This window comes from Mizuhopecten yessoensis, unplaced genomic scaffold, assembly GCF_002113885.1.
Source record: "Mizuhopecten yessoensis strain PY_sf001 unplaced genomic scaffold, ASM211388v2 scaffold4121, whole genome shotgun sequence".
Lineage (NCBI taxonomy): Eukaryota > Metazoa > Mollusca > Bivalvia > Pectinida > Pectinidae > Mizuhopecten > Mizuhopecten yessoensis.
Window position 1 is genome coordinate 907,828 of NW_018405386.1, and position 26,202 is coordinate 934,029.

Genomic DNA, 26,202 nt, shown 5'->3' on the forward strand with positions numbered 1-26,202 from the left:
CGGTACCCGGTGCAGGTCAAGGTCTGGGCAGCACGGGGCGGGTTGTCTTCGTTATTCACAGAGAAGTCGGGTGTTACGTCATGGCTTGTCTATTGTATACTACATGTCTGCCGCGCGGAGTCGATATACTTATTCATTTCTTATCCTAATGTCTGGCTCATTGTCATCCCAGCAGTGAATGTTATCAAGAAACCATTATCACGATACGGACGCAAATAAAACCAGATATCTGCAGACTTTTCTTACAAAACCAAAGATGTCGATACGAGTCTCGGATTTACGCTCAACATTCTGTTGGCAAACTCCGAAACTCGTGACATTTTCTGCAACAATTACAAAGATAATTTATATATCGACCACAGTAGCTAATACTTACAAGTATATCAAACTACAACGTTAATCTTCCGTCTTCTTGCATGTGTTTTACGACGAAATGTACACCATGGGATTTCATTATGGCGGTAAACCATGTAAATAGTTGATGCAACTATATATATACTGACCAATCATATTGCGTTTTCGAGGTCAAGGGGCAAACTTACCCTGGGGGACAAGAGAGGGGTTCGCTAAAAGCTCACAAATAACAAATCTTTACTTTGATGTCATTATTTGTTTTCTTCAATGCTTACATATAATCAGAGTTAAAGGTCTATGGAAAGTATTTTATTTCTAGTCATGATAAACAGTATCATATATAATATTTTAACTAATTAAATGAACACTCTTGATCAATGTGTTAGTGTATATATATATATATGTAGCCAATATATCCATTGAGATGTTTTATAATTTTTAGATTTATTATCATAGGTCGAAAAATTACCGTAAAACTGTCATTGAAAAAGATGAAATCATTCGATTAATACAACTACATATACAGAGCTAATGTTTCCATTACAACATATACGACTCTAAATAAAAAATATTGTATCTTGTATTGCTTTATCTACAAAGATCTGGATTATGTACATAAATGAAATGTAATTAATAGATTTAGATTTGATAAAAAAAAATCCCCTTTAAATTTTAAAACAGGTATGCCCATAATACAAGTGACCCAGATAGTGTGCAATCATGGCAAAACTTGCTCATTGAAATCAAGACATTACAAATCAGTCTCCATGCAATATTGGGTTGGGCCAGACCGTTGAACTAACATTGGTAGCATGGTACATTGTATAGTGTTCATCTCTTCATTCTATATTAAGCAAACATACATGGTGATAGGGTGGTGACTGTTTTCATAAATATGATCTAGAGACTTGGTCCCCTGGGGCAGGGGCCAACTTGCATGCTCTGCAATATATGTACCAGGTATTCATGATTATGGAGAGGAAATCTTAATCTTATTGCCCCGTTATGACCCAGGGATTAAGTTCCCAGGGGTGGGGGCCAGACCTTTGGGTACAATTAGTGGTACCATACCTGCATCCAAAACTGTATGTTCAGCAATGGTATATATATATATATAATAATAGGATGAGAATCTCAACTGTTTCGATATTATGACCCCGGGGATCAAGTTCTTAAGGGCTGTGGCAGCCCTCAGAGCCAATCCTGGAAGACTTAGTGTGTACGTGTTTGTGTTTCCTGATATTTGTGCATGTCTCCTAGGTTGGTGATTTCAACCATTTTCATAACCCCTTTTTGGCCCCACCCTCAACCCCCTCTATATTGTTGATATTCATCCTGAGGAGATTGTCAAATCAAGTTAATTTTGGTGAAATTCCAGTCAGTGCATGATTAAGAAAAAAGTGGTTTGAAGAAATTGTCGACCAACAGATGGATGCATGACATCACTTTGGTACAGTATACACTTACTTAATTGTTCTTTTGCACCTAAGCATCCATAAGCAGGGATGACTGGTACGTATTTCTACCAGGTAAAGAAAAATTAGTAATCGTACCGGTTTAAAGAAAAGTCTTCATTTTTCCCAAACATATTTGATAAAGTAAGGTCACCATTAATACACTGGAGAAACTGTCAAAAGGTGAAGCTGATAAAAAGGAGCCTATGAATTATATCTGATCCCAAAACACCGACAAATGCAGTTATGCTATCCGAACTGGCCTCTGCATAGTAAGAAAGGTAAATATCAGCTGCTTTAATGGGACTCGTATGCATATGTAGTTTTAAAAACATCATTTTTATCAGCATATAGGGAATGGTGGTATACAATACGGAAAGGAAAAATAAAGTTTCAATCAAATTATTTTTGATAGAGATTGAAGGCTTTCTAATATTTTCCAGAAAATTTGTCAGGTAATTTTTTCCTGATTGTAAAAAAATCAGTCTTGTATCCTTATCATTCAGGAGTATTATCAATCTATACTGAAGTCCTTTGTGAAATGTACACATAGTAAAATAGAAACCTTATCTCCACAACTTAACCCTTTCACCGCTGTAGACCATAATGGACTCATCCAGATCAATGCATAGTAAAGTTTACTTAAGTTACATAGGGGTGAAAGGTTTAAACAGTGCAGAGGTTACAACTGCCTCAAACTAACAGAGGGGTGGGTGGGGGAGGGGGTGTTACTATTCACATATTAGTATATATTATGTGTATAGTATATCTCCCCTCTTTCTTTTCGAGGCCAATACCTATATGATCTGTAAAACACAAGACAAATTAAAACAGCATATTTTGTATTCGTTTATTGCACCTTGTAAAAATAAATGTGACAAACAATTTTTCAAAACTACAGCACTCATCAATAATGTTAAAGCAATGTATGTATTTACTATTTATCATTTCAGACAATTTACATTACAATACAGATTCATAGAAAAATCACTAACATGATAACACAGTAATGCATAAATTTGAACATTTGGCCAACCATTTGAATTATACATTAGTACAATGCATTAGGATTACCTGGTACAAAATATGCATGAAATACTAAAATTTAAAAAAAAAAAAATCCTGCAATACTTTCATCACGACTTTGACCAATTCAGACCTTACTTACCCCTTTAGAAAATTTACTTTGGTCATAAAAACATAATGGTTTGGGGATATATTAGGGAGATGGCCATCATGTGGTCGTTCAGAAATCAGCATTCTGCCAGCTATCCTGCATACAATCATATTTTCATTATACAAACATACCACTATCACATTTACAATCTTTCATGACTTTTATATTTTTTTCTCCAAAATTAACAAACTTCTGAGCTCAATAAATAAGTATATGTTCAGTAGAACAAGACTTTCACTCGTCAGTAAGTCAGTCCCTTAAAAGAGGTGTGAGGAATGCAACAACATGACATGTCCCGATTACCAAATCAATATTAGAGATCTTCTACTGACAGTAAATTAGTTCCCGACAGATTTGGGAATCACACACTTCTTCAGTGACTTACAGGAATTCTGTAGATTCTCAATCACTTCTCCCCCACAGCCACATCTAAACATTATACTGCTGTGACACGAATGGAATGTATTTAGCAGGTGTGATCCTTATGTGTTATTTTTCTTTTGGTATCAAATCAGTCTACATATAGTAGTATCGCAGTGGTTACACTAGTTACTACAGGGCTAATACATCCAAAAGCATCTCGGGTCTGACTCCTAGCACACTTCAAAAAGTTCAATTTAGTACAGTACTGACAAATCATATATCACTGATGTACCGTATATAGCATCATTAAAAGAAAAACATCCTTGAATATTGAAGAATGTTTCATCATTAAAGAAAACCAATTTATCTGACGTTGGTCTTCCCTGTCGATTGTCTTTTCTTTACTTGCAACAGTCTAGAAGTAAAGCTCATTTCAAAGCCTGTTTCTTGTATAGAATCTAGCACTAAATGTGACACCTTCTTAACGGTCATTATTAGAAACCCTAATATAGTGATATGAATTGTTCAGATAATCAGTGTCTTATCTCTATACTAGGTAGATAGATCAGTGTATAACTGGAGAAAGCCAGAAAGAACCATATAGGGTCACATGATTTGAGCTGTCTCAGTCTGTTGTTTATCTAACAGTCTAGTAGTGGATACCAGACAATCTATACTTAAAAGTCCTCTTCAATGTCCTGATAAAGATGTCATCATATGTCTATGCCTGGTAGTGATGCTTGTTCCCTCTTTACGCCCGAGAATCCAGTGGGAGTCTCTTCACCAAGTCTCCCAGAGCTTTATCCGCCGTAGCCTCAGCCTTCCTCTTCACCAGATCGTAACACCGCACCTGCAAATAACCAAGAATGAGTTCTGAAACATGGGAATTAAACAACAGGCACGTACTATAGAGGATTTTCATTTCAAGGGGCTAAACATTAACAATTTTGTTCCTGCAACAGATTTCAAATTTCAGGAAACATTAAAACTAATTAGTTCTAACTAAATTTCTATCAAGAGGTGGGTGGTTTGTATATCACAATAAGTTCAGGTCACAAATGAACAGACACCATATACAGTATTTTTCTATTGGAGGAATGCATGTTTTAACAAATGTGATCCTAAGCACAAAATGCCATTGCTGGCAAACTTAATAACACCAAGAGCTGCTATCGATTGATGAATTAATTTTGATCATTTTAATCAAAACTTTCATTTCAAGACCAGCTTTACAGTTTAAAATTGAAAGTCTTACCATTTGTTTGGTATCATTCTGGCCATGTTTCTGAGCCAGGTTCCACAAGTTGGTTGCCAAGGTAAACGACTGTTGTTGGGACATGTCGCCATGACAAATTAAAGTGTTGAACAGTTCTAATGCTAGAAAACTTTGCCTTTTGAATGTCTGAAAAGAAGAGAATTAAGTTTCAAAAACAGTTATGTAACAAGTTTTACCTAGTTTACCAATTGTCTAGTAGAACAAAATCTATGTGATCAACATCCTAATGACTAGTATACAATACAGTGATCTAGGACAAGACAAATGTCAACAAAGTGTCATCAAAATATCTTCTGCCATTCAGAATGTCTACCGTGTCAAATTGGATGACAAAAACATTTACTTGATCTTGTTGATCTATGACTGTTACATTGACATTTGGATGACAGTGACTTGTAGCCATGACAACGACCTTGGCATGAAAATAACCTTGAATATTGTCACTGACATTATGATGGCAATGACCTAAAAATGTGACATGGACAATGGAATCAATGACCTGTAATCATGACAGTGACCTTGACTTATAGCTGTAATTGACCTCAGGATGACAATGACCTATAACTGTATCCTTGACCTTGACATGTCAATGACCTTTAACCATGACATTGACTTCGTGATGATGATGACCTGTTTACTATGACATTGAATTTAGCATCACAATAATCTACAACTATGGCTAACCTTGGCATGAAACCGACATATAACTTTGTCACAGACCTTTGAGTGACAATGGTTACATGTGCATTAACTATATACAAAACAAAAATCTTCCACTGATCTCCAGCTTAACCGATTTATTGGATCAATTTTCTACATCATTTAAACAAGGTAAAAAGTGTTCCAAGATGAAACTATGAAGGGAAATCAAAGACATCCTGATGTTAACACCAAGACTTACCTCTGGTGTTGCTAGTGTTTTCAAGTGGTTGAGTATTTCCTCCAGTAATGTAGAACAAATTGCATTGACCTCTGACAGAAACTTCGGGTCAGATCCATACATGGCGTCATTTGCATCAACTGTATACACACATAAAGATATAAGATCATTAAAGCATAGTTGTCAAAAAGTCAATTTCAGGCATAAAACTCATGGCTTATAAATGGAATCACATTGTATTTGCATCAAATATTTCTTCTCAACAGCAATGGTTTGATGATGAAAAACACAATGACATTGTGTTTGTAAGAGATATATTGTAGTCTACCATCAATAAGTTAAATTTCGACAGCAAAACATTTGAAAATACCCACTCTATCACAAACACTTTCTCTTTCCAAGTGAAAGGTCAGTCTAGGAAGATTATGGTGGTGGAGGACTGCAAAATCCAATACTGGGAACCTGACATATACCGGTTTTTATTATAGACCTCCCGCGTTAATGCTGTGAAACATACCTACATGAGACCGATTTGTATCTAGATGGTACAGGAATATCTCTGGACTTCGTGCCAGGACCCCAGAAGAGACTGATCTGTATAGAAGTGATACAGGAATATCTCTGGACTTCGTGCCAGAACCCCAGAAGAGACTGATCTGTATAGAAGTGATATAGTAATATCTCTGGACTTCGTGCCAGGACCCCAGAAGAGACTGATCTGTATAGAAGTGACACAGGAATATCTCCGGACTTCGTGCCAGGACCCCAGAAGAGACTGATCTGTATAGAAGTGATACAGGAATATCTCCGGAATTAATTCTGGTGGCCCTGACAGAAACTGACCTTTATCAACGTGATAGAGGTAGACCTCCTGACTAGTGGCGGACAGCAGTGCCAGTACACGTGTGTAGATCTGTACTTTGGTATCCGTGCTCTGTTCCCATGTGTAGTTCTGGAGGATGTTGAGGAGACCACGCAACAAGTACAGCACGCCTGAGTCAGGATTGTCCTGCAAACATACACACAAATCTCTATACTCAAAAATTTCCTCCATTTTGAATTTACTGGTACCATTTTTAGAGCGAAAGAAATCTTTTCCTGGTTACAAAAAAAAGGTTTGAGGTGAAAAAGAGGTGACTTTCCTAAGTTGAAAACATTAATAATTTCTGGATTTCAACTTATGCATCATTACCAACATATACTTAGCAAAATTGGATCCAAACTCTATTGATATAAAAAAAGTTAAGACTTAACTAGATGTCTAGTTTAAGGAGGATTATGGGTAAAATCTATTTTCAACAGGATTTACAGTAATAAAGGATTCATTCTACATAGTTGAAACAACTTACCGGAACCGCTAACAGTGTAGACAGGAAGTTGTAAATGAACTCTACAAGGAAGGGCTCCGATGACCTTGTCTTTCCATCAAGGTAAAGGTTTTTTGGTACATCAGGTATTAATGAAATGGCAGCCTTTAAGCATGAATCCGCTGTAACATGTAACAATCTGCTGTAACACATGTATGCAACAATATGCTGTAACACATGTGTATGCAACAAAAACCTATCATAGTATTTCAAAACATGTATGCATATGCATTAATGACATATAAACAACTTTTAAAGAGTTATGCACATTTTTATCCTGTACTAATTCAACCAAAGAACTGATTCACTCTTTTAATTCCACTTTATGAAGCAAAGTCACTTTAAGTGTGTAGTGCTGTCAACAGCTTTTCAAATACTGCAGAGCGGACCTAAAAAATCATTAAAAATCCCCTGCATTCCATCTATTGTGCAAGTTTGAACTTTTTGTGGCAATCATAGTGCCCAATCCCATATTTGATTATGATGATTTACTATGATCTACTTGATACAGATGATCAAGTAGTTCTGTCAATAGACTTTCAAATTCTGCAGAGTGGATGATGAAATCTTTAAAATCACTTGAGTTTTGAATAGGATATTGTTTGAGTCCCTGAACCAACCTTGACTATAACACTGGTTAAGCAGGGCCACCTGGCCAGACAGGAGATACAGGTGGAGCTGAGCCATGTTGGACTGTAGCGACGGAATCGTGATGAAGCAGTATGCAGCACAGGCCTGTACAAACAATAGGCTTTGATAATGGTCATGGCTATCGGGGAATATCAAATCATTGTTGGTCAGTGTTCACATCAAATTCTTAAATTTGATTTAAAAATATTATTTTTTCATATTTTCGTCACATAGTTGTTTTGAAATTGGTAATACAGTAAAACATACATTTATATGAATATGCTTAATGAAACTAAGCCATATAAATTATACTAATATCGAGAACAAATCTGTACCAAATATAATATTCTTACTTTGTATTAAGCCTTAACAAAGCCATCCTCAATACTCAAGGGGTTATGCTCACTTTCCCTCTCTGCATCCCTGGAATATTTCATGGCAAAATCAAATGTACAGTGTCCACCACCTTGTGGTTGAGACGAAAAAAACTAGTCTGATCCTTTGATGTACATTAAAAGAATCTGTCAGTCGCGTAGCGGTAAAATTGACTGGCTTTGAAGTTGGGTGTAGCTAGCTGCCTGTCTTCAATTTTTTATGACATATTCCAGGGGTGCGGGGAGCGAAAGTGACGGTATAACCCCTGGAGAATCGAGGATGTAAAGCTATTTCTGAGTTTACTGACAAAGATTTGTGTACACAGTATGCAGTATGCTAGGGAATGATAATACAATGTAGTTACTGAAGATTTATAAGGGTGTTTCAATTCAGACTTGAGTAAAAGTAAGAAGTTCAGTTCAGTTTCAGCTTCAAAAAAGAACATTAATTGCAGGAATCAAAATTGTGAAACTTACTCTTTAAGACTAGTTAATGTCTACCATGACTGTTAACACACACTGTAATACCAGGAGAGTGAGCTTTCTTACCCGTACAAAGTTCCCAGTCTACCATGACTGTTAACACACACTGTAATAACAGGAGAGTGAGCTATCTTACCCTTACATATTTCCCGGTCTACCATGACTGTTAACACCCACTGTAATACCAGGAGAGTGAGCTATCTTACCCGTACAAAGCTCCCGGTCTACCATGACTGTTAACACACACTGTAATACCAGGAGATTGAGCTATCTTACCCGTACAAAGTTCCCGGTCTACTATGACTGTTAACACACACTATAATACCAGGAGAGTGAGCTATCTTACCCGTACAAGTTCCCAGGCGACCATGGCAGTTAACACACACTGTAATACCACCCAGTCTACCATGACTGTTAACACACACTGTAATACCAGGAGAGTGAGTTATCTTACCCGTACAAAGTTCCCGGTCTACCATGGCTGTTAACAGACACTGTAATACCAGGAGAGTGAGCTATCTTACCCGTACAAGTTCCCAGGCGACCATGGCAGTTAACACACACTGTTATACCAGGAGAGTGAGCTATCTTACCCGTACAAGTTCCCAGGCGACCATGGCAGTTAACGCACACTGTTATACCAGGAGAGTGAGCTATCTTACCCGTACAAAGTTCCCAGTTTACCATGACTGTTAACACACACTATAATACCAGGAGAGTGAGCTATCTTACCCGTACAAGTTCCCAGGCGACCATGGCAGTTAACACACACTGTTATACCAGGAGAGTGAGCTATCTTACCCGTACAAGTTCCCAGGCGACCATGGCAGTTAACACACACTGTAATACCAGGAGAGTGAGCTATCTTACCCCTACAAAGTTCCCGGTCTACCATGGCTGTTAACAGACACTGTAATACCAGGAGAGTGAGCTATCTTACCCGTACAAAGTTCCTAGTCTACCATGACTGTTAACACACACTATAATACCAGGAGAGTGAGCTATCTTACCCGTACAAAGTTCCCGGTCTTCCTTGAATGATTACCATTAACAACTCTTCTCGTTTCTATGGCCAAATTGTTTACATTCTGAAATCACATGTCAAAACAATTATTGTAAACAAACACAAGAAACCCAATAACATTTATATAAGTAAACTATTAAACCTACATTCAAATTGAAACTATATAAATTTTAACTAGAATTTCGTTTTTGTGAACAAAAACATATGTCTCCCCTTATTAGCCAATAGACAAACTTCGGTATCAAAAAAAAAACAAAGGGCCATATCTCTTTAAAAAGCGGGGTACGAGATCCGAATTTAGAATGCGACACTCCTATATATAGCTACTTCCCAAGATACATTAAAAGTTTGGTTAATGTAGGTGAAATAACATGGAAGTTATGCCGTGGACAAACTTCGGTATCAAAAGATAAACAAAGGGCCATAACTCTGTATTTAGTGAAGCACAAAACCTGATTTTAGTGCCAGAGATTTCACCTTCCCCAAGATACATAAATATGGCAAGTTTGGTCAACGTAGGTGAAATAACATGGAACTTATGCCGTGGACAAACTTCGGTATTAAAATTAAACAAAGTGCCATAACTCTGTATATAGTTGGGCACGAGACCTAGTTCTAGTGCATTTCACACCTTCTGTGGGTGATGCAAGTATGCTTCAAGTTTGATCAAGATATCTTTAACGGTTTAAAATTTACAGGCCAGACAAGAATTTACTAAAAATGTTGCACTTATTTGACCTTTGACCTTGAGGTGAAGGTCACAGTGACCTAATTCCAGTGCACCGCACACATTCCGTGGGTGATGCATGCACACCTTAAGTTTCATCAAGATATCTTTAACGGTTTAAAAGTTATGGCCCCGCCAGTTGAGATTAGAAGAACCAGAAGAAGAAGAACCAGTATTAATACAATATGTCTGCCCTTTGAATTCACAATTAACATAAAAATTCTCTAATATTAGTGAATCTTTTTTTATCATGTTGAAATGACTTGGAGAAATATCAATGATTTATTGTATGTTCTTATTTAATTTATTTCAGATTTTTTTATCTTAGGTATTCTATTACAATTCCTTTTCTTTCTCCCTAAATAGCATGTCAAGAGCATCAGGTGAAGATGGCCGTCAGTATTTACCTGTACAAGTTGAATGAGGACAAGATCCAGATTTGTGAAAGCAGATCTCGCCTCGACGTAAAAACTAAGCTGTTGCTCAAAGTCCTTCCCAAAGGAAATCTTCAGCACAAAATTGGAAATTAGGTGGCTCACCATCTTCTTCTCATCAGCCAGGGTGAGTGCACTGTGGGTAAAATTGAACCAATATGATACAAATCTATATATTTTGACTGAATCATGCATGGTTTCACAGGAAAGAAATTTAATTGACATGATAATTGACAGTCAATACACACTTCAACAGATGGAAGTTTTAGCTTTTATGATGCTTACTTTACAGAATCATGCATGGTTTCACAGATATAAGTTATAATATACTTGATAACTGGCAGATTGATTCATGGTTCAACAGATGAAAGTTATAGGGTATATGTTACTTACTTGACAGAATCATGCATGGTTTTACAGATGAAAGTTAAAGCATTTATAATCACAGGGTCATTTGTTGGCTCGGACTGGTGTCTGAAAATGGACAAAAAATACTATGATTATTCAGTAAAACATGAATGAGAAATAATTAAGACAGTCAACCGGGGTGAAACATCAAAACTTTATCAATATCAAAATGCATACCCTGGTCCTGGCCATCTTCATTTCACTAGTAATTTATAGCATAGTTACATGAGTGTGAAGTTGTATTGAGGGTCTATCCTTTATGGAATCCAAAACACAGTCCCTCAATACAGACGGTCTCTTAACTAGGCTACATTCGCGTATCCCGGTTGAAACGGTACATGTGGCGCAGAAATTTTCCACGATAAACGAACACACTTGGACCGTTCTATAAGCAGAGCTAAAAATCCACAGTTTCGGAGAATAAAAAACAATGTATCAAGAATATTATGCCATTTTCCCACGCGTCCACTAAATTACATAACGGATCTTAAAAATTACATGCGACTTGACATTGTTTAAGAAAGAAATAACGCAAATTGGCAATAGTCAGCATTTTAGTTTCGGTCAGGTACGTCTGGACCCCTCAATCTACACGTACCAAATTTTCGTGAGGTCAGCCTCGGTCCAAATCTGTACCTGTCGTTTTCTTTACAGGTTGAACTGGTTCAACCGTTTCAACCGGATACGCGAATGTACCCTAAGAGGTTCAATTCACAATGAAATCACTACAAAGGGGAGATTATCACTGGTCTCTTAACACAGGTGTTTTCTTAATGCAGGTGGACACTTGAGCAGATTTGAACATACACACAAAACACTTTTTGTAGTATTTAATGCATAAAAATTGAAATATACAGCAACGTGTCCTCTCCACCAGACCAGTTAAAACCCACGTATTATGGTACATGTATACCCTTCCCTCAGTTCAAGATAAACCCACGCATAGGATACAAGCTAGGTATGCCCTTTCCCTCAGAACAAGATAAATCAACAAGTTATTTAATTTCTCTCACATCCAGGTAGCTTCACAACATCCTTTCTCTCAGATCATGTTAGGACTACAAACTCAGAACAAGGTAAATCAACAAGTAATTTAACTCGGAACAAGATAAATCAACAAGTAATTAAACTCAGAACAAGGTAAATCAACAAGTAATTTAACTCATAACAAGGTAAATCAACAAGTAATTTAACTCAGAACAAGGTAAATCAACAACAAGTAATTCAACTCAGAACAAGGTAAATCAACAAGTAATTTAATTTCTCTAACATCCACAACATTCTTTCACTCAGATCAAGTTACTGGTAGGCCTATCCAGTTATACAATTTTCACCCCGAGCAAAACTAGCCATGATGTGTTAAATCAGAATGTTATTTTGATTTGTTAAATATTTACAAAAAGAGTAAATACCAACATCGACTTACTTTGCAAAAGCTTCCATTATGGTTTTACATATATCAACTTTGACAGCCTCTTTCTGGAACATGTCTATGAACGGCAGGAACTTAGTCTAAAAATAGAGTTTGATAGTTGGTAATTTTTATCCCTCAACACTTTCAAGGTCAAGGCTGTGCGTGTGGTAATTATAAACTTAAATCCCTACAAAATGTAGCACTGTACAGTGACTATAGGAACACCTTAAGGAAGTGAGGGAAAAAATCTAAGAAAGTTTCCTGAACTTTAGTTATGATATCCTATGCAAAAATTTAAAGAATATCCTAAAATTATAGCTTCGAGGATATCCATATATTTCAAACACCGATAAAAAGCATTTTTTTGGGAAAAACATATCATATATTTTCCCTGAAAAGCATTACATGATTATTTTTATAATGATGTTGCAGTGAGATTTTCTATTCACAAATGTCAGCAATAAATTATATATGTTTATTCAGATCAGATATGGATAAATTTCAACAAAATATATTAATTTCAAAATTTGTCTAGAAAAAAAATCCTAGAAAATACATTATTTGACATAAAAAAAAACTATTTCGGGAAATTCTTTCCAGACAGATGAAACATTTAAACCTACCAATGCAAAGAGCTCAGAGAAGTCCTGTATGTGGGTCACAACTTTGGCGACGACAGACTGGAGCTGTGGGTAGTAATCCTCAAATGCTCGGTCCGGAGTCATGTGTTTGATTATGTCTGCTAGGATTGTATTCACCTCCCTCTTCTACAACAGTAGCATGTGATCGAGTGTTTTATTACTGTAATCAGCAGAACTATCATATACTTAAGCAATATATTCTTAGTTAACCAGAAAGTCAAGTGCATCAATTTTCAGGCTATTCTCTTTGTAATCAATTATATCACATGAGGCTTGCCAACCTCCAGGATGCTCAGGGTGGGAGATCTCCCTCCACTGGATATTCCAGTGTGGGAGTCTTTTGACGGCGTCAAAGCGTAACGTCGTTTCAGTAATTGAGACCATGTGACATGTAATTTCAAAGCCACAACTCGAAGAAAAAGAGGTACAGTAGCATCAAAGATACCTGGAAAAGTCCATGCATTGCAAAATTTGATTATAAAGAATAATAACAATTAATTATTTTTCAAATCATTAATTTAAAGTTTTATTCAAATTTACATCAAGTGTCATACTTACCTTGAAGTTTATAACTACATATTCAATCCAAATCTCTGCACTGCCAATGTAATCCTGCAAAATGGTAGAAAGTACAAAATTAGCATTTAACATGAAAAATTCTATCACACTTTAATATCGTGTCACCGTCTTGAAGAATGCAATTTTCATATCTAATGTTTTGATCTTGTAAATTATTTTTTTTCGTATATTATAAGTTCAATATGTGTATTTGATTTACTAACACATATGGCTGTTTTGGATTTTGATTTCTAAACAATTAATTTAGCATGTTTTTGTTGTGTATATGTTAAAAAAAATCACACTCAATCCCATGTTTAGGTACCCAAACTAAAGCTTGATGATGAAAGTCATATGCAATGGGATTCTCTACATATTGTGTCATAATTTTAATGTATTACAAAACATTGAACGCCACAAGATAGTTTAAGTTAACAAGCTGCTGAATAGACTTTCAACAGCCGCACCAAGGTTTTTGTATGAACCCAGGTCTTTTTTTGAAGTACTGGTTCTTACCGCAGGGTTTTTGAGTTTCATGACCGCCTTCCATACTTCATTGAGGACGGTAAGTTTCTGTTCCTCGGGGGGAGAAGTCATCACAAGACACAGCCCAAGGGTTCGGTGCAACAAATGCTACCAAAGAAAAAACATTAACATATGTACGAGGTATTCAATGATTTCCCTAAGACGAGTAAAAGTGCCACTACAATAAATGTTTGTATCTTTGCAAGTCTCTCTTTCCTTAAAAAAAAAAAGAAAATACAATGTTTGCCATCCCTTTTAACAAAAGTTACATCAAATATATCAAAAGTACCTATGTAGTCAATTTTTTTAAAGACAAATCACTATTTCAAACCAACCATTTTTTGAACATTGTTCAAACAAACATTTCAACATGAAAATTATCCAGTAATGTAAAAATCAATCAGGTCCCACCTAACTAAACATAAAGATTAACATTATTGTTTGGTCATTTGTTTTGATGGGACTGAATCTGCAATAATACTTAGGTTATCTACACGATATGCTACCTTTGGGAATCCAGTATCCTCACTTTCCCGAATCATTTCTGTGAACTCCACAGCTCGAACGGCAATGTATTCCGGTTTGAACGCAGAAATGATAGAATTCAACAGCAGAGCACTGAAATTAAACAAAACAGTCATCCGAGTCTAAGTATTTGTTATTTTTGTATTTTAATAAAGAAAACCGTAAACTAAGTCCTACTGAATAAGTCAGTACTAATGTTGTTAGTACTGCCTGATACCAAGCGCATTCAAACACCTAAAGGATCACCTCAATTTCAAAATCATGAATGGAGGATTTTTTTTCTCCAGCATTTTCAGCACAAAAGTTGTCTTATTCTATAATACTGTGGTGCTTGTAACATTCAAGTGTGAATTCAAAACATATTCAATAGAGGACATTCAAACCTTCAAATTGCAATCATTAAAAAAATAGGTCTTCCCCACAGAACAAACACTGCTACGACTGCAGAAGTAACGATTAACACTATAGCTACTACATTCAAGTCAAGATACAGCTACTAGACCCAACTCTGTCAAACAAAACACAGACAAGGTAACACTTAAACCGGTAACCACGATTCATCAAATATAATCAACAGAATACCTTTTGCAGTGTTTTTTGAACTTCTGGAGGACGTCCATGAGCGTTTGTTCAGACGACCTGTTGGCGATACACTGCAGCAGCCAGTCCAGGGCGGGGGAGAACAGCGTCAGGTATTTAGGCATCTCCAGCTTCTGCATGGCTAGCACATTCTGTACATAGTCGCCCTGAATCTGTAAGATATAGACATGATGACATCATTAACTGATTCAAATCAATTTTTTTCACCTATATAAGCTACATCTGAAATAATTTCTCAGATAAACATACGTATTCTGGGATCAATCTAGACTTGATTCACTTTCGTTTATGGGTAGTTTCCCCTACAGAAGAAAAATTCCCCTGTTCTTTGAAATTCCCCCTGTGTGCTTCAAAAAAGAAAAAAAGTTCAACAGTTAAAATGCATAAAACTGCATATATACATTTTCTTCACATAATTGAAACAAAAAAATCTACAATTTTAAGCTTAAAATTGTTTATTAATTGAAATATACTGCACACATGTATGTCGGACAAAACATTTATCTTGTACCTTCATGATGCTAGAGCCTTGTATCAAAATTCTAATTACCCCCAAATCTGAAAAAGGGTAGATTCCCCTAAACCTAGATTGATACCTTCGCCTGTATTCATGAAACCGTTCTCACGCTCAAGCATGGATTCTGTGTTCAAACCAACTTTCTTGTAACTCGCTTAAATCTTGTCAAACAATCAGAAAGTCGAAAGTAATTTTTAACGAGAAGAAGAAATTAGGCTTGAGCACTAATTCCATGCTTGAGCATGAGAACGGTTACATGAATACGGATCCTGGTATTAAATTACCATAGGAGGGATTTACCATAAGAGGGTATTGGTATACCTAAGGTATACTCCTGAAACCTGGAAGATTGAAGTCAACATTCCTTTGCACCTATAGGACATTGTTCATTACCCCTGCATAAATTTCTCAGTTTAATTCATTCATCCCTGGATACGCATTTGAACTCCTCCAATTCAAAAGTTGGAATAGTTCATTAAGAAATTTCAGGGGTGAATGAGTTAAAGGAACATAAAAATTCAACACTGTATGATATGAATGTGACCTTTAACGGTTTGCCTTCCTATATCCAGCCACCAAGTCATATTACAGAATTTTACCATTGCAGCTTCAAATACAAAGATTGTAATGTATCTCCAAACTGTTAGCTTTAGGTAATATTTGTGTCACATTCGCATTGTCTGTTACGCCTTAAAGGTTTCCCTCCTTGATGTCCCACTGAAGAAAAGTCATCGAAGACATTGTAAGCATGTGCTGCACTAGATCACCTTGAAATACCAGTGAAATTCACATTGTAAAGCCGAGATAATTCTCAGGCTATTTTGCGACTTCTGCTTCGGATTACACCAGAAACTAGACATGGGAATAATGGGTGGTGATGGAATGCATCGATATCTAGAAAACAAAAGTAGTTTCAATCTTTTACGTGAGGCAGTCTTTGCTATTGCCAGTGTCAGATGGTAAGATAGGACACTGTCGGCAGCAGGCAAAGAGTTAAGTAAACCTTGACTACGGTGACGATGGTTCACTAGAGAGTTAGAAATTCACCAACAGTTCCAGGACTTACTTGTGCATATGAGACAAGGAAGTCGTCAAAACAAGGCATCAGATGGTCAGAGATCGTAGGAGCTATCAGCATCCCAACCTTCATAGTAACAAAAAGAAATGGCCGTCACTCATACAGAACCAAATTGACACTACAAATGTATATAGGAGAGTTTCAGAGACCTAGGTACATACAATATGTACTATATGACATTAAATTCCTTTTTTCCCCCCACCTGCCATCTTCGTCCATATTACACACTATTAGATTGAATGAAAATAATCGGAAATGATAATGTTAGAGTTGAAATTGTTTGCTACTTTCACATTTTAAATTCTAAATATGTGCAAAAATCTTTTGACATGCTGTGAAACACAAACTACCGCTGCATCCCCAATATGACAATTTCCTCAGGCAGAATTGTTTGAAGAGCCATTATGTAAAAATTGTGTTATTTACGGTTAGTTCTACAATGTGTTGTAAACTGTGGGATTTCTTATATATGTAGCATCTTCATTTTTCACCAATGTTTCACAATCATCTATAAATCAAACTTATTTTTACCATCAAGTGTTTATAAATATATATACGTATCAATTTGAGGCAAAGAGTTACTTACCCTGCTAAGATAACAACGGGCATAAATAGCCACTAGGGGATCTCCGATACCTTTGATCATGGCCATCAATCTTTTTAACGCATCTGTGTACTCCCTGAAAAAAATGTCAATACCAGATTTTGAATAATTCTATTCCTGACACCCAGTACCCAAATCATAGATTTCACCATTTCCAACACCAACCTTTGTATTTATAGATCAATGAAACAAAAAGGGATTACAGGCCGTGATAGTTTTTGATAATTTTCTTCTTTGCCGAAAAGAAGGTAGATCAAGGCCAGGATAGGATTAGTACTACTATTGGTTTAACATTTTATCCATTTTCTTTACTTACAAAGAGTCTTGACTTGCTATCAATAAAAGAGATATACCTACCCTTGGTTGAGGTAGCTGTAACACTTCAGTATGGCCGTTTCCACGTAGAACCTAGGTATAAGCTCCCGTATCGAGGCTATCTTGTAAAACCAGTTCCGACACGTTTCCTTGGCTGACTCAGGCACCTGGTCAGGTGTGAAATTGTCTGCAGAATGCAAACCAAGATGTCATATGAAAAGACATTCGGACTGATGGAAAAGCCAAACACTATGTTACTGGGGCATACAAATAGGGTACATTTCATGGAATATACTTTCCTAGTTGTCAATCCATAGATTGGAAGACTTCCTAACACAATGAACATGTATATGCAATTCCCCTTTAAATACTCACCTGGTAACTTGACCGGGACTCCACTGCCAGGCGGGTAGTACATGGCCTTCTCCTTCAGCCTGTCGTACACCAATCTTCCTGTTATTAAAAAAAAAAGTTTTATTTCCACAAACAGACATTTCACAAACATATAACACAAAACGACAGACAGAGAAACAGTAATTTCACCAAGCGCTACACAAAAGAAACAATCCAATTTTTGAAGACCAATTGTTCAATGGTGAGACACATGTTGACCCAAATGCCGGTAGTTCAGCCTACACCTGCTGGAACATCTAGGTTTAGACACTGGCATAATTTGACAAATTATGGGGTATAAATGAAAGTCCTTTTTATTATTATTTACTGTAAATGTTTTAAGTTAATGAGGTCAAGGCTCACAAACACTTACCAAACGTGTCCAGTATGTCTGTGATGAGGACAAACTTGCTTGGGTAGAACTGAATCACTGATGTGTCCGCTAACAGCTTGGAACACTGTAACACACACAGCAGTACAAACAGTTTGGTTTGGTATTTTTTTTACAGCCCATCACAATTTAAGTCCATACAAACAGATCACATCAATAACTGCTAATGACATCACAGAATGAAAGGTTTCATGGAAAATGGATGTGTTCAGAAAGGACCTCGAAAATCAGATTTACAGGAAAACATATCCAGTAATGCACTTGTGGCAAAAAAAATAATCCTAAAATACCATATAGGTACCTACAAGAACGAAGGAACTGACAGGGTATAATGGAGAAGTAAAGGATGATCTCATTCAGTAATATTGACGAACACCAGGTCATCCTTCTACCTTGTATGGTGTACAGGGTTCGATTGTTTATATGCTTCTGGGTGATCTGACTGAGCACAAACAAACAATGACAAATCCAACATTTTCTAACATGTAAGATGAATAATTTTGTTTGTTAAAATCAAGTCAAATGATCAAGGTTAATTGCAACAGAGCACCTGGTTTAGTAAGTAAAATAGAACACAGGCATCATAAATGGTATATCATATGTGGATAATTAGTGTTATATCATATCTGGAGAATTAAAGTTGTATTTATCATACCTGGATAATAAATGTTATATCATATCTGGATAATTAATGTTGTATTTATCATACCTGGATAATAAATGTTATACCACACTAGGATCTAGTGTAATATTATAGATATCACTTTATCTATTTTACATCAATTATTAAAGAAGTTATATCAACTTATATTAATCACTTTTTTTCGGCTTGGATGTTAGTACGCTGAGGGTCTTAATGTGGGCGGAAACCGGAGTACCCGGAGAAAATCCATGTGGGCAGGCAGGTGACCCCATACCTTTTCACGTCGATTTGGAGAATCAAACCCTGATTGTCTTGGTAAAAGGCAGGTGCCCTACCCATTGTGCCAGAAGTGTAATATTACACCTGGATAATAGATGTTATGCCATACCTGGATAATCAAGTGTAATGCCACACCTGGATAATCAAGTGTAATACCACATCTGGATAATCAAGTGTAATACCACATCTGGATAATCAAGTGTAATACCACATCTGGATAATCAAGTGTAATACCACATCTGGATAATCAAGTGTAATGCTATACCTGGATAATCAAGTGTAATACCACATATGGATAATCGAGTGTATTACCACATCTGGATAATCAAGTGTAATACCACATCTGGATAATCAAGTGTAATACCACATATGGATAATGGAGTGTATTACCACATCTGGATAATCAAGTGTAATACCACATCTGGATAATCAAGTGTATTACCACATCTGGATAATCAAGTGTAATACCACATCTGGATAATCAAGTGTAATACCACATCTGGATAGTAAATAATACTGAACAGTTAAGAGTAATACCACACCTGGATTAGGAATGTCACATCATACCTGGATAGCTATTTTTAGAGCCTTTACTCTCTGGTCGTTGTCCCAGGCTGATACTAGGGCCTGATTCAGCTCATCAATGCGGTTCACATAATCCTGCTGACTAAGGTTCAACATCTCTTGAACAGATCCCTAAAACAATTTATTGAAAATGATCAAAATATCACCTTTAAGAAGATAATTCTTTTGATTGACATTACCATTGCGTGTAAAAATAATAATTAAAAAATGGGTAATAAACTAGAAAAGCACAAATCCACAAAGAAAGGGTAGAGACCACAATTTTGGACAATCTAAATGTTTTTAGAACAGAATCTTTATCAAATATTTTATTAACATTTTAGTAAAAAGATAAAATCAGATCAGATTTCCTTTTAAAGAGTGTTATTTACATCTAAATCAATAACTGATAAAATAGCTCCATGTGAAAGAAACATAATCTCCTCTTCAAATCCAGGATTTTCAAATTCGTTATTTGTCACTACAGGAAGTATAAAACAGGATGAAAGTGATAAACAAAATGAAGATCATAAACCAACCTCTTCAAAATCATCTAGCTGTTCGAGTCTGTTTCTCACTTTATCTGTCACAGTGGTGGCCGTCACTGCTTTGATGACCACTGTAACAAGAGCCACATGATTAAAATTAGAAACTACACACCATAGACAAACACAAAAAAATAAATTTGAGAATTGCTAGACGATGTTATAATATCGGATTGCATCTAACTGATCCTATTTTTTTTAATTCTATGGAAGGAAAAGGACGATTGCCCCCTCTTGAGCCCTAGATTGGCTGTGTCCTATTACAGGTTTGACAAAGTCAAATTTTAGGTCAGGACTAGCCTTGTACATGTTATTGATGTGTCCAGCTGCAAGATAATATCAGGTAAGTCTTGTTCCCAAGAAATTTATGCCTTGAATTCTCCAGTGTATATCAAAGAACTTGTGCTACCATTTGTTCGACCAGCACTTCTCAGGTCACAGTCTGGAGCCTCACCATCCTCGATACTCCATGGAGCCTCACCATCCTCGATACTCCATGGAGCCTCACCATCCTCTATACTCCAGGGATTACACTCACTTTCGCTCTGTGCACACCTGGAATATGTCTTAGCTATATCGAAGGCACGCGCCTAGCTATTTGATTGGTCTCAGGTAAAATAACCCGACCAATCGCTAGGCTGATACATGTACTGTCCATTGAAGATTACAGAGGAGCGACACCCGGCTTATAGCCAGTCAAATTTACTGTTATGTGACCGGCATATTCTTTTGATGTATATCAAAGGATCAAACTAGTCTCCTCTGCACACTGAGCCTTTGATTTTGCTACGACTTATTCCAGGGGTGCAAAGAGCGAAACTGAGTATAATCCTTGGCGTATCGTGCCTTACCGACTCTTCAGAAAACATGCACCATCCAATATTTCAACAAAACTGCAATAGAATTATAGAACAGCCTCTCAACCTTCCTTTGGAAATGGGGATTATTAGCTATTTTAAGAAAAGTTCTGAATAAACAATCTCTTTAATACTGATTTTAAGCTTGATATTCCTGTGTCTCATTGATGTGTCATTGTGTACTCATTTGCTGCACATTTTTGTCATACTTTTATCTAAACAAACATTGTCTTTTCAGTTCTTCTATGCTGTAAAGCGGTTCTCTTGAAATTTTTCTACAAACAGGGCACATCAGTAATTTTGCATATTATGTTCATACCTCTTTCCTTGTCTGATGCAGACAGAAAGCTGGTGGTAATGGAAAGTTTCTCAGAGGTACTGTACTTGGTAAGGATGCTGGCTTTCTTGGCATTCCATGGCTCAAAAGTCTCATCCAGGTCATCACTTGGATTGCCTGTTTTAGTCTGCTACAATGAAACATATTCAAGATCTTTTTTAATGACATAAGTGACATGTGCTAAAAATAATTATACACACGCTTGCCAACTGTTTGAAATTTCTATGGGGGAGATTATGCCTGGTCAGAATTAAAAGCACAAATAAAATGTGTGTATGAACATCATGGGGAAAAAGTACACTTTTAAATGGCATCTGTTGAGTTGTTCTTCCAGGTGAAATCGTCAGATCTTAGAAAATAGAAATAGTTAAGCAAATTCACTGGTTGAAAATGCTCAATTTTTGGGTCCAAGATTGGGAGTCTCCCTCCAAAATAGGGAAAGTTGGCATGTATGTATACTATTATTACCAAAATCAAACTTCAGTTCAACAAGGCAGAGTGTTGCAAGGCAATCCATAGTCCCCTACCAGTAATGATTTCTATATTTAACAAACAGTACACCTATGTCAGGAAGCATACACCAAAGTGATGATTGCACTCTGTTATCCCATAATGTCCTTGTACACCAAATCTGGTTACTCCAGATGAAATAGTACAGAAGATATGCCCCGGACAAACTTTTTCAAAAGTTAAGTTCAAAGGTCAAGTCGAAGGTCACAGTGACCTAATTCTTGCACTTTGTACTCCGCCATCCCAAGATGTCCTTGTACACCAAATCTGGTTACTCCAGGTGAAATAGTATAGAAGATATGTTCCGGACAAACTCTTGGAAGGAAGGACGGACAGAGGGCAAACCCCAAGAACTGGTGGGGGTACTATAGAATATTCATACAATTATGAATTAGAAAACCAACTCTACTTTGGAAATATTTCTGTTTATAGATCAGAACCAATAAATATAGACAGTCACTCCATATGCATGTCAGTGTGACAATCAACCTGTACAGGGGCCATTCTTTAATAGTCAAGGTCATGTTTAGGTAACCATTTTGTTTCCTTTAAAATAACCAGTTTATAATTACACTGTATTTATTATTTCTTGGAATACAGTAAAACCTTGATATAGTGCCCTTCGTTTCATTTGCCACCTTGTTTTCCGCCATGTATATTTCAATGTCCCTGTTTCTCGTTTTCTTAAGAATTCCTTTATACATTTCCCTCAATTTATTGCCAAAACCCCTTATAATGCCAAAATTATGGACAAATGTTGGCAGTTTAACAAGATTTTACTGTATATTAATGAGTGTCACAGTACCTTGGCACACATGAATACCAAGATCAACTTTGAATGTAAAAATATACGATTACATTTACAACAGTGTGTCACATTTCAAATTAATGTTTCAGAATCAGTAAAAAAGATACTGTAATTTTTTTGTTTACAGTACCTTCATTCGAAGAGTCTGATATGAAGTAATATGTCAAATATCTTTTATAATACAAAGTAATTAAATAGCTGGATGATTGATTTTTTAAAGTTAAACAAAAAAAAAACACGCATTGATAACACAAAATTTATATCAAATTATGATTTAATTAAAATGCGTTGAAAAGTATACTGTATCAGACCATATAGTCATTTATAAAAACAATCATCTTTTCTCATACTGCAACACTTCAATGTTATTTCACTTACAAGACGATTACAGAAAACTTGATGCAGGAGACTATCTATATTGACCAAAAATTGTACATATAATATCTTATATTATTTTAAGACCTGTTCGAAAACTGTAAACATGATCACGGCAATTATAAAAAGACTTTCTCAAGGAGTACCTTCAGACTGGAGCTGCGGGTCTTTGATGCAGTCTGTGTCTGGACTTCAGCAGCAAACATGGACAGTGGGTCGGAACCTTCCAGTGCTGAGCTCAAGGGGTCCAACAGTTCAGTCTTTACAGCTTTGCTGGCCCCGGCTCCCTTCATTGGGGTCCCACGCTTTTCTGTACTTTTTACTTCCACCACCTGAAAAAATGTATTAATCCACCACTAGTTCAAATCAATCTGATTTTATATGCTAACAAAACCTTACTTAGGCAAGCATCTTTCCCATTGTTGATGTGTTGGGTTCTTATAAGGATAGAAGCTGTGATCAGCACAGAGAACAGCAGACATATGAGTCACACTGACATAGCTGCATTTCCAAAATGAGGTTATAACAGTGAAGATAATTTTAGGAATGATTGTTAACAGAACTAGGTGGGGGTAACGGAACATAATCATCAACACACATTGGGTCTTAAGTAAAATGCATTAGTTTTCTATCAATTTACCTTAAAAGACATTATACTCAATGTTTGTTTTTTGTATCATTGCCCATAAATCAGTGAAATTCATTGATGAAAATTGATACATACACTGATTGTTTTCAATGGATGGCTTGTAGCCTCCTCCAGTGGTAGGTTTTCCTTTCTTGCTTCTAGAAGGTAGTCTCTTTTTCTTGGGGTCCTGGAAGGGAAACCATTAGATACATTACAACATTCCATTTCAGGCGTACAGTTGAAAATTATTGGTGGCAATGTGGTTAAACAGTTCAATATGTTATTTGTATAGGTACATTTTGTCATTGTCATCCTGAAATGACCATATAGCTGTTGATAGGACGTTAAACAATACTAAATCAAATCAATGTAGTTGAATGACACATAATGCATGTTTTTTAACAATGCCACGCACTAGAAAAAATGGAAAATAAGAAATTTGAGTAAACTTATTTTTTCTGTTATTTTCCCCGAAAAAAATCCCTATTTCATTGGAATGCTTAGATTTTCATAAAATTGCCTCCACATTGTGAAAGTTTCAACTAGTTCTGCTGGTTAATTGGGAAAGGGTTGAGCCTCCTTAAGGTAAGAAATTAAATGTTGGCTTACTTTATTATTTCTTGCAGCCACAACTAATTAAATGCAAATAAATAACTACTCTTTATAAAATGAAAATAAATATACAACATTGGATACAGCACCCTATCTAGCTAGAATAAGCCACTCTCAATACAATTAACATATACATTTAATAATTAAATAATACATTAATCAATACAATTTATAAATATATAGCAGTGATGCCAATCAAACACATATCACAAGAACTATATCAATACACTGTATCACTGGGTGGAATAACATTTTGCCTCAATATCACATTACAATTATGCTGTAACAGTTTGAATTGGGTACAATTAAACCATCATGTGAAATTAAGGCATTTGAGTAACAGTTACTGTGTTTATTTTATTAAATATATGGGACAAAATGTGATGTCATTCTTCAAGATAGTTAATAAATATAACAATTAGACACATTTGTGCACAAAGGTTAATCAATTTTGATGCCTGACTTTTTGTCAAAACGACAAACTGCTACATATACACTGTCTGTATGACGGGTGTGCATGCGCAATGAGCATGACATTTTGTATGTTTTCTTTTTATAGCTCAAATTGTGAATTCCTTTGTTTCCAACATAATGCACACCAATGTAGTGAAGGTGATACAATATTTTAATTGTACAAAAAAAGAGATATCAAATCAAAGTAATCAAATTTTGAGCACCAATATGCTTTAATTATTGTATTACATGTAATTTGGGTTATGTTAAAAGAATGACACTGGCTTTCTTGTTCCTATAATGCGTACAAGAACTTCAACTGTTTTTAATTCACTTTATTTCCATGTCAGTGACAAAGTTGTTACTATAAACAGTAACTGTTACCGGAACGAAGGATCATTTCTAACAAGAGGGGTTATGCATGCCCAGTCTCTTAATAAATCTATTAAATACAAAAATAGAATAATAAAATAAACTTTGCATATGAACTATTCATGGCAAGCATAAGACTTTTTGAGAGTTAAAAACTGTGTTATTTGTGTTCATCCACTCTGTTAAAGTGGTTTATTTCCGTCTTTAAATGTATTATAACATATTTTTGTTTTGTCTTTTTTTTATAGAGACGAACCCCTGTGGCCAGTTCCAACGTGACGATAAGAAATGTTTCAGAAAATATAGAAAGATCAACATAAGGCGCCATTTAAGATGGACATAATCCTCAAGTTACAGATATGTTACTGTTTAGTATTCCCTGTTCTCCCAAACTTTCCCCTATCAGAGATTTGGTAAAATTATTTTTGGCCAGTAACAGAACGATTAATTTATCCTATATCTAATTTCAGCTTCATACAATATGTAGGCCTATTTAACAATTTTGAATTATTGCGTATAACGTATCAGCAAGAATTAGAATCACAGCAGTCATTATGCATTTTATGACAATATCTTCGATTCTAGAAATCATAACAAACCATTCGTAGGTCGCCATTTTGAACAAGTAAGTCACATGACTTTTCTGGGACCGCCTCCTTTACTTGTAGTTTCGTATAAATAAACATGTTGAAAGGAATAAAACAAAA

At 36.0% G+C, this 26,202-nt stretch overlaps 2 protein-coding genes across 4 annotated transcripts in view; both read right to left on the reverse strand.

Moving 5' to 3' along the window:
* LOC110448559 overlaps window positions 1–461 on the reverse strand; it is a 53,009-nt gene extending 52,548 nt beyond the window's left edge. For both annotated transcript variants that reach the window (XM_021494853.1, XM_021494854.1), the window contains exon 1: window positions 377–461. The gene's annotated coding sequence lies outside the window, so the exon portion shown is untranslated. The remainder of the gene's footprint in view (window positions 1–376) is intronic.
* A 2,190-nt stretch (window positions 462–2,651) lies between these two features.
* LOC110448562 (UPF0505 protein C16orf62 homolog) lies at window positions 2,652–26,142 on the reverse strand. Of its 2 annotated transcripts, none has more exons than XM_021494858.1 (26): window positions 26,095–26,142; window positions 24,155–24,245; window positions 23,577–23,762; window positions 21,720–21,864; window positions 20,538–20,617; window positions 20,002–20,130; window positions 18,495–18,579; window positions 18,104–18,181; window positions 17,771–17,915; window positions 17,396–17,489; window positions 16,798–16,875; window positions 15,197–15,366; window positions 14,596–14,707; window positions 14,081–14,197; window positions 13,565–13,618; window positions 12,989–13,132; window positions 12,378–12,463; window positions 10,937–11,017; window positions 10,517–10,679; window positions 9,369–9,446; window positions 7,492–7,606; window positions 6,854–6,993; window positions 6,348–6,513; window positions 5,526–5,644; window positions 4,604–4,750; window positions 2,652–4,198 (listed from the first exon to the last, which is right to left on the reverse strand). In XM_021494858.1, the coding sequence occupies exons 1-26, from the start codon at window positions 26,109–26,111 to the stop codon at window positions 4,100–4,102; spliced, it is 2,919 nt and encodes a 972-aa protein (XP_021350533.1). In that variant the 5' UTR covers window positions 26,112–26,142; the 3' UTR covers window positions 2,652–4,099. The 2 variants fall into 2 exon arrangements, with proteins under 2 accessions (XP_021350533.1, XP_021350532.1); XM_021494857.1 differs by having other exon boundaries at window positions 21,720–21,867.
* Between the last annotated feature and the right edge of the window lie 60 nt (window positions 26,143–26,202).

What these genes read in the sequence shown, in the direction of transcription:
- LOC110448562 (XM_021494857.1), bottom strand. An exon ending in CCCGCAGCTCCAGTCTGAAG is followed by an intron (nt 21,868 to 23,576) that starts GTACTCCTTGAG and finishes GTTTCATTGTAG; the next exon opens with CAGACTAAAACAGGCAATCC. An exon ending in ACCATGCATGATTCTGTCAA is followed by an intron (nt 10,680 to 10,936) that starts GTAAGTAACATA and finishes TTTTACCCACAG; the next exon opens with TGCACTCACCCTGGCTGATG.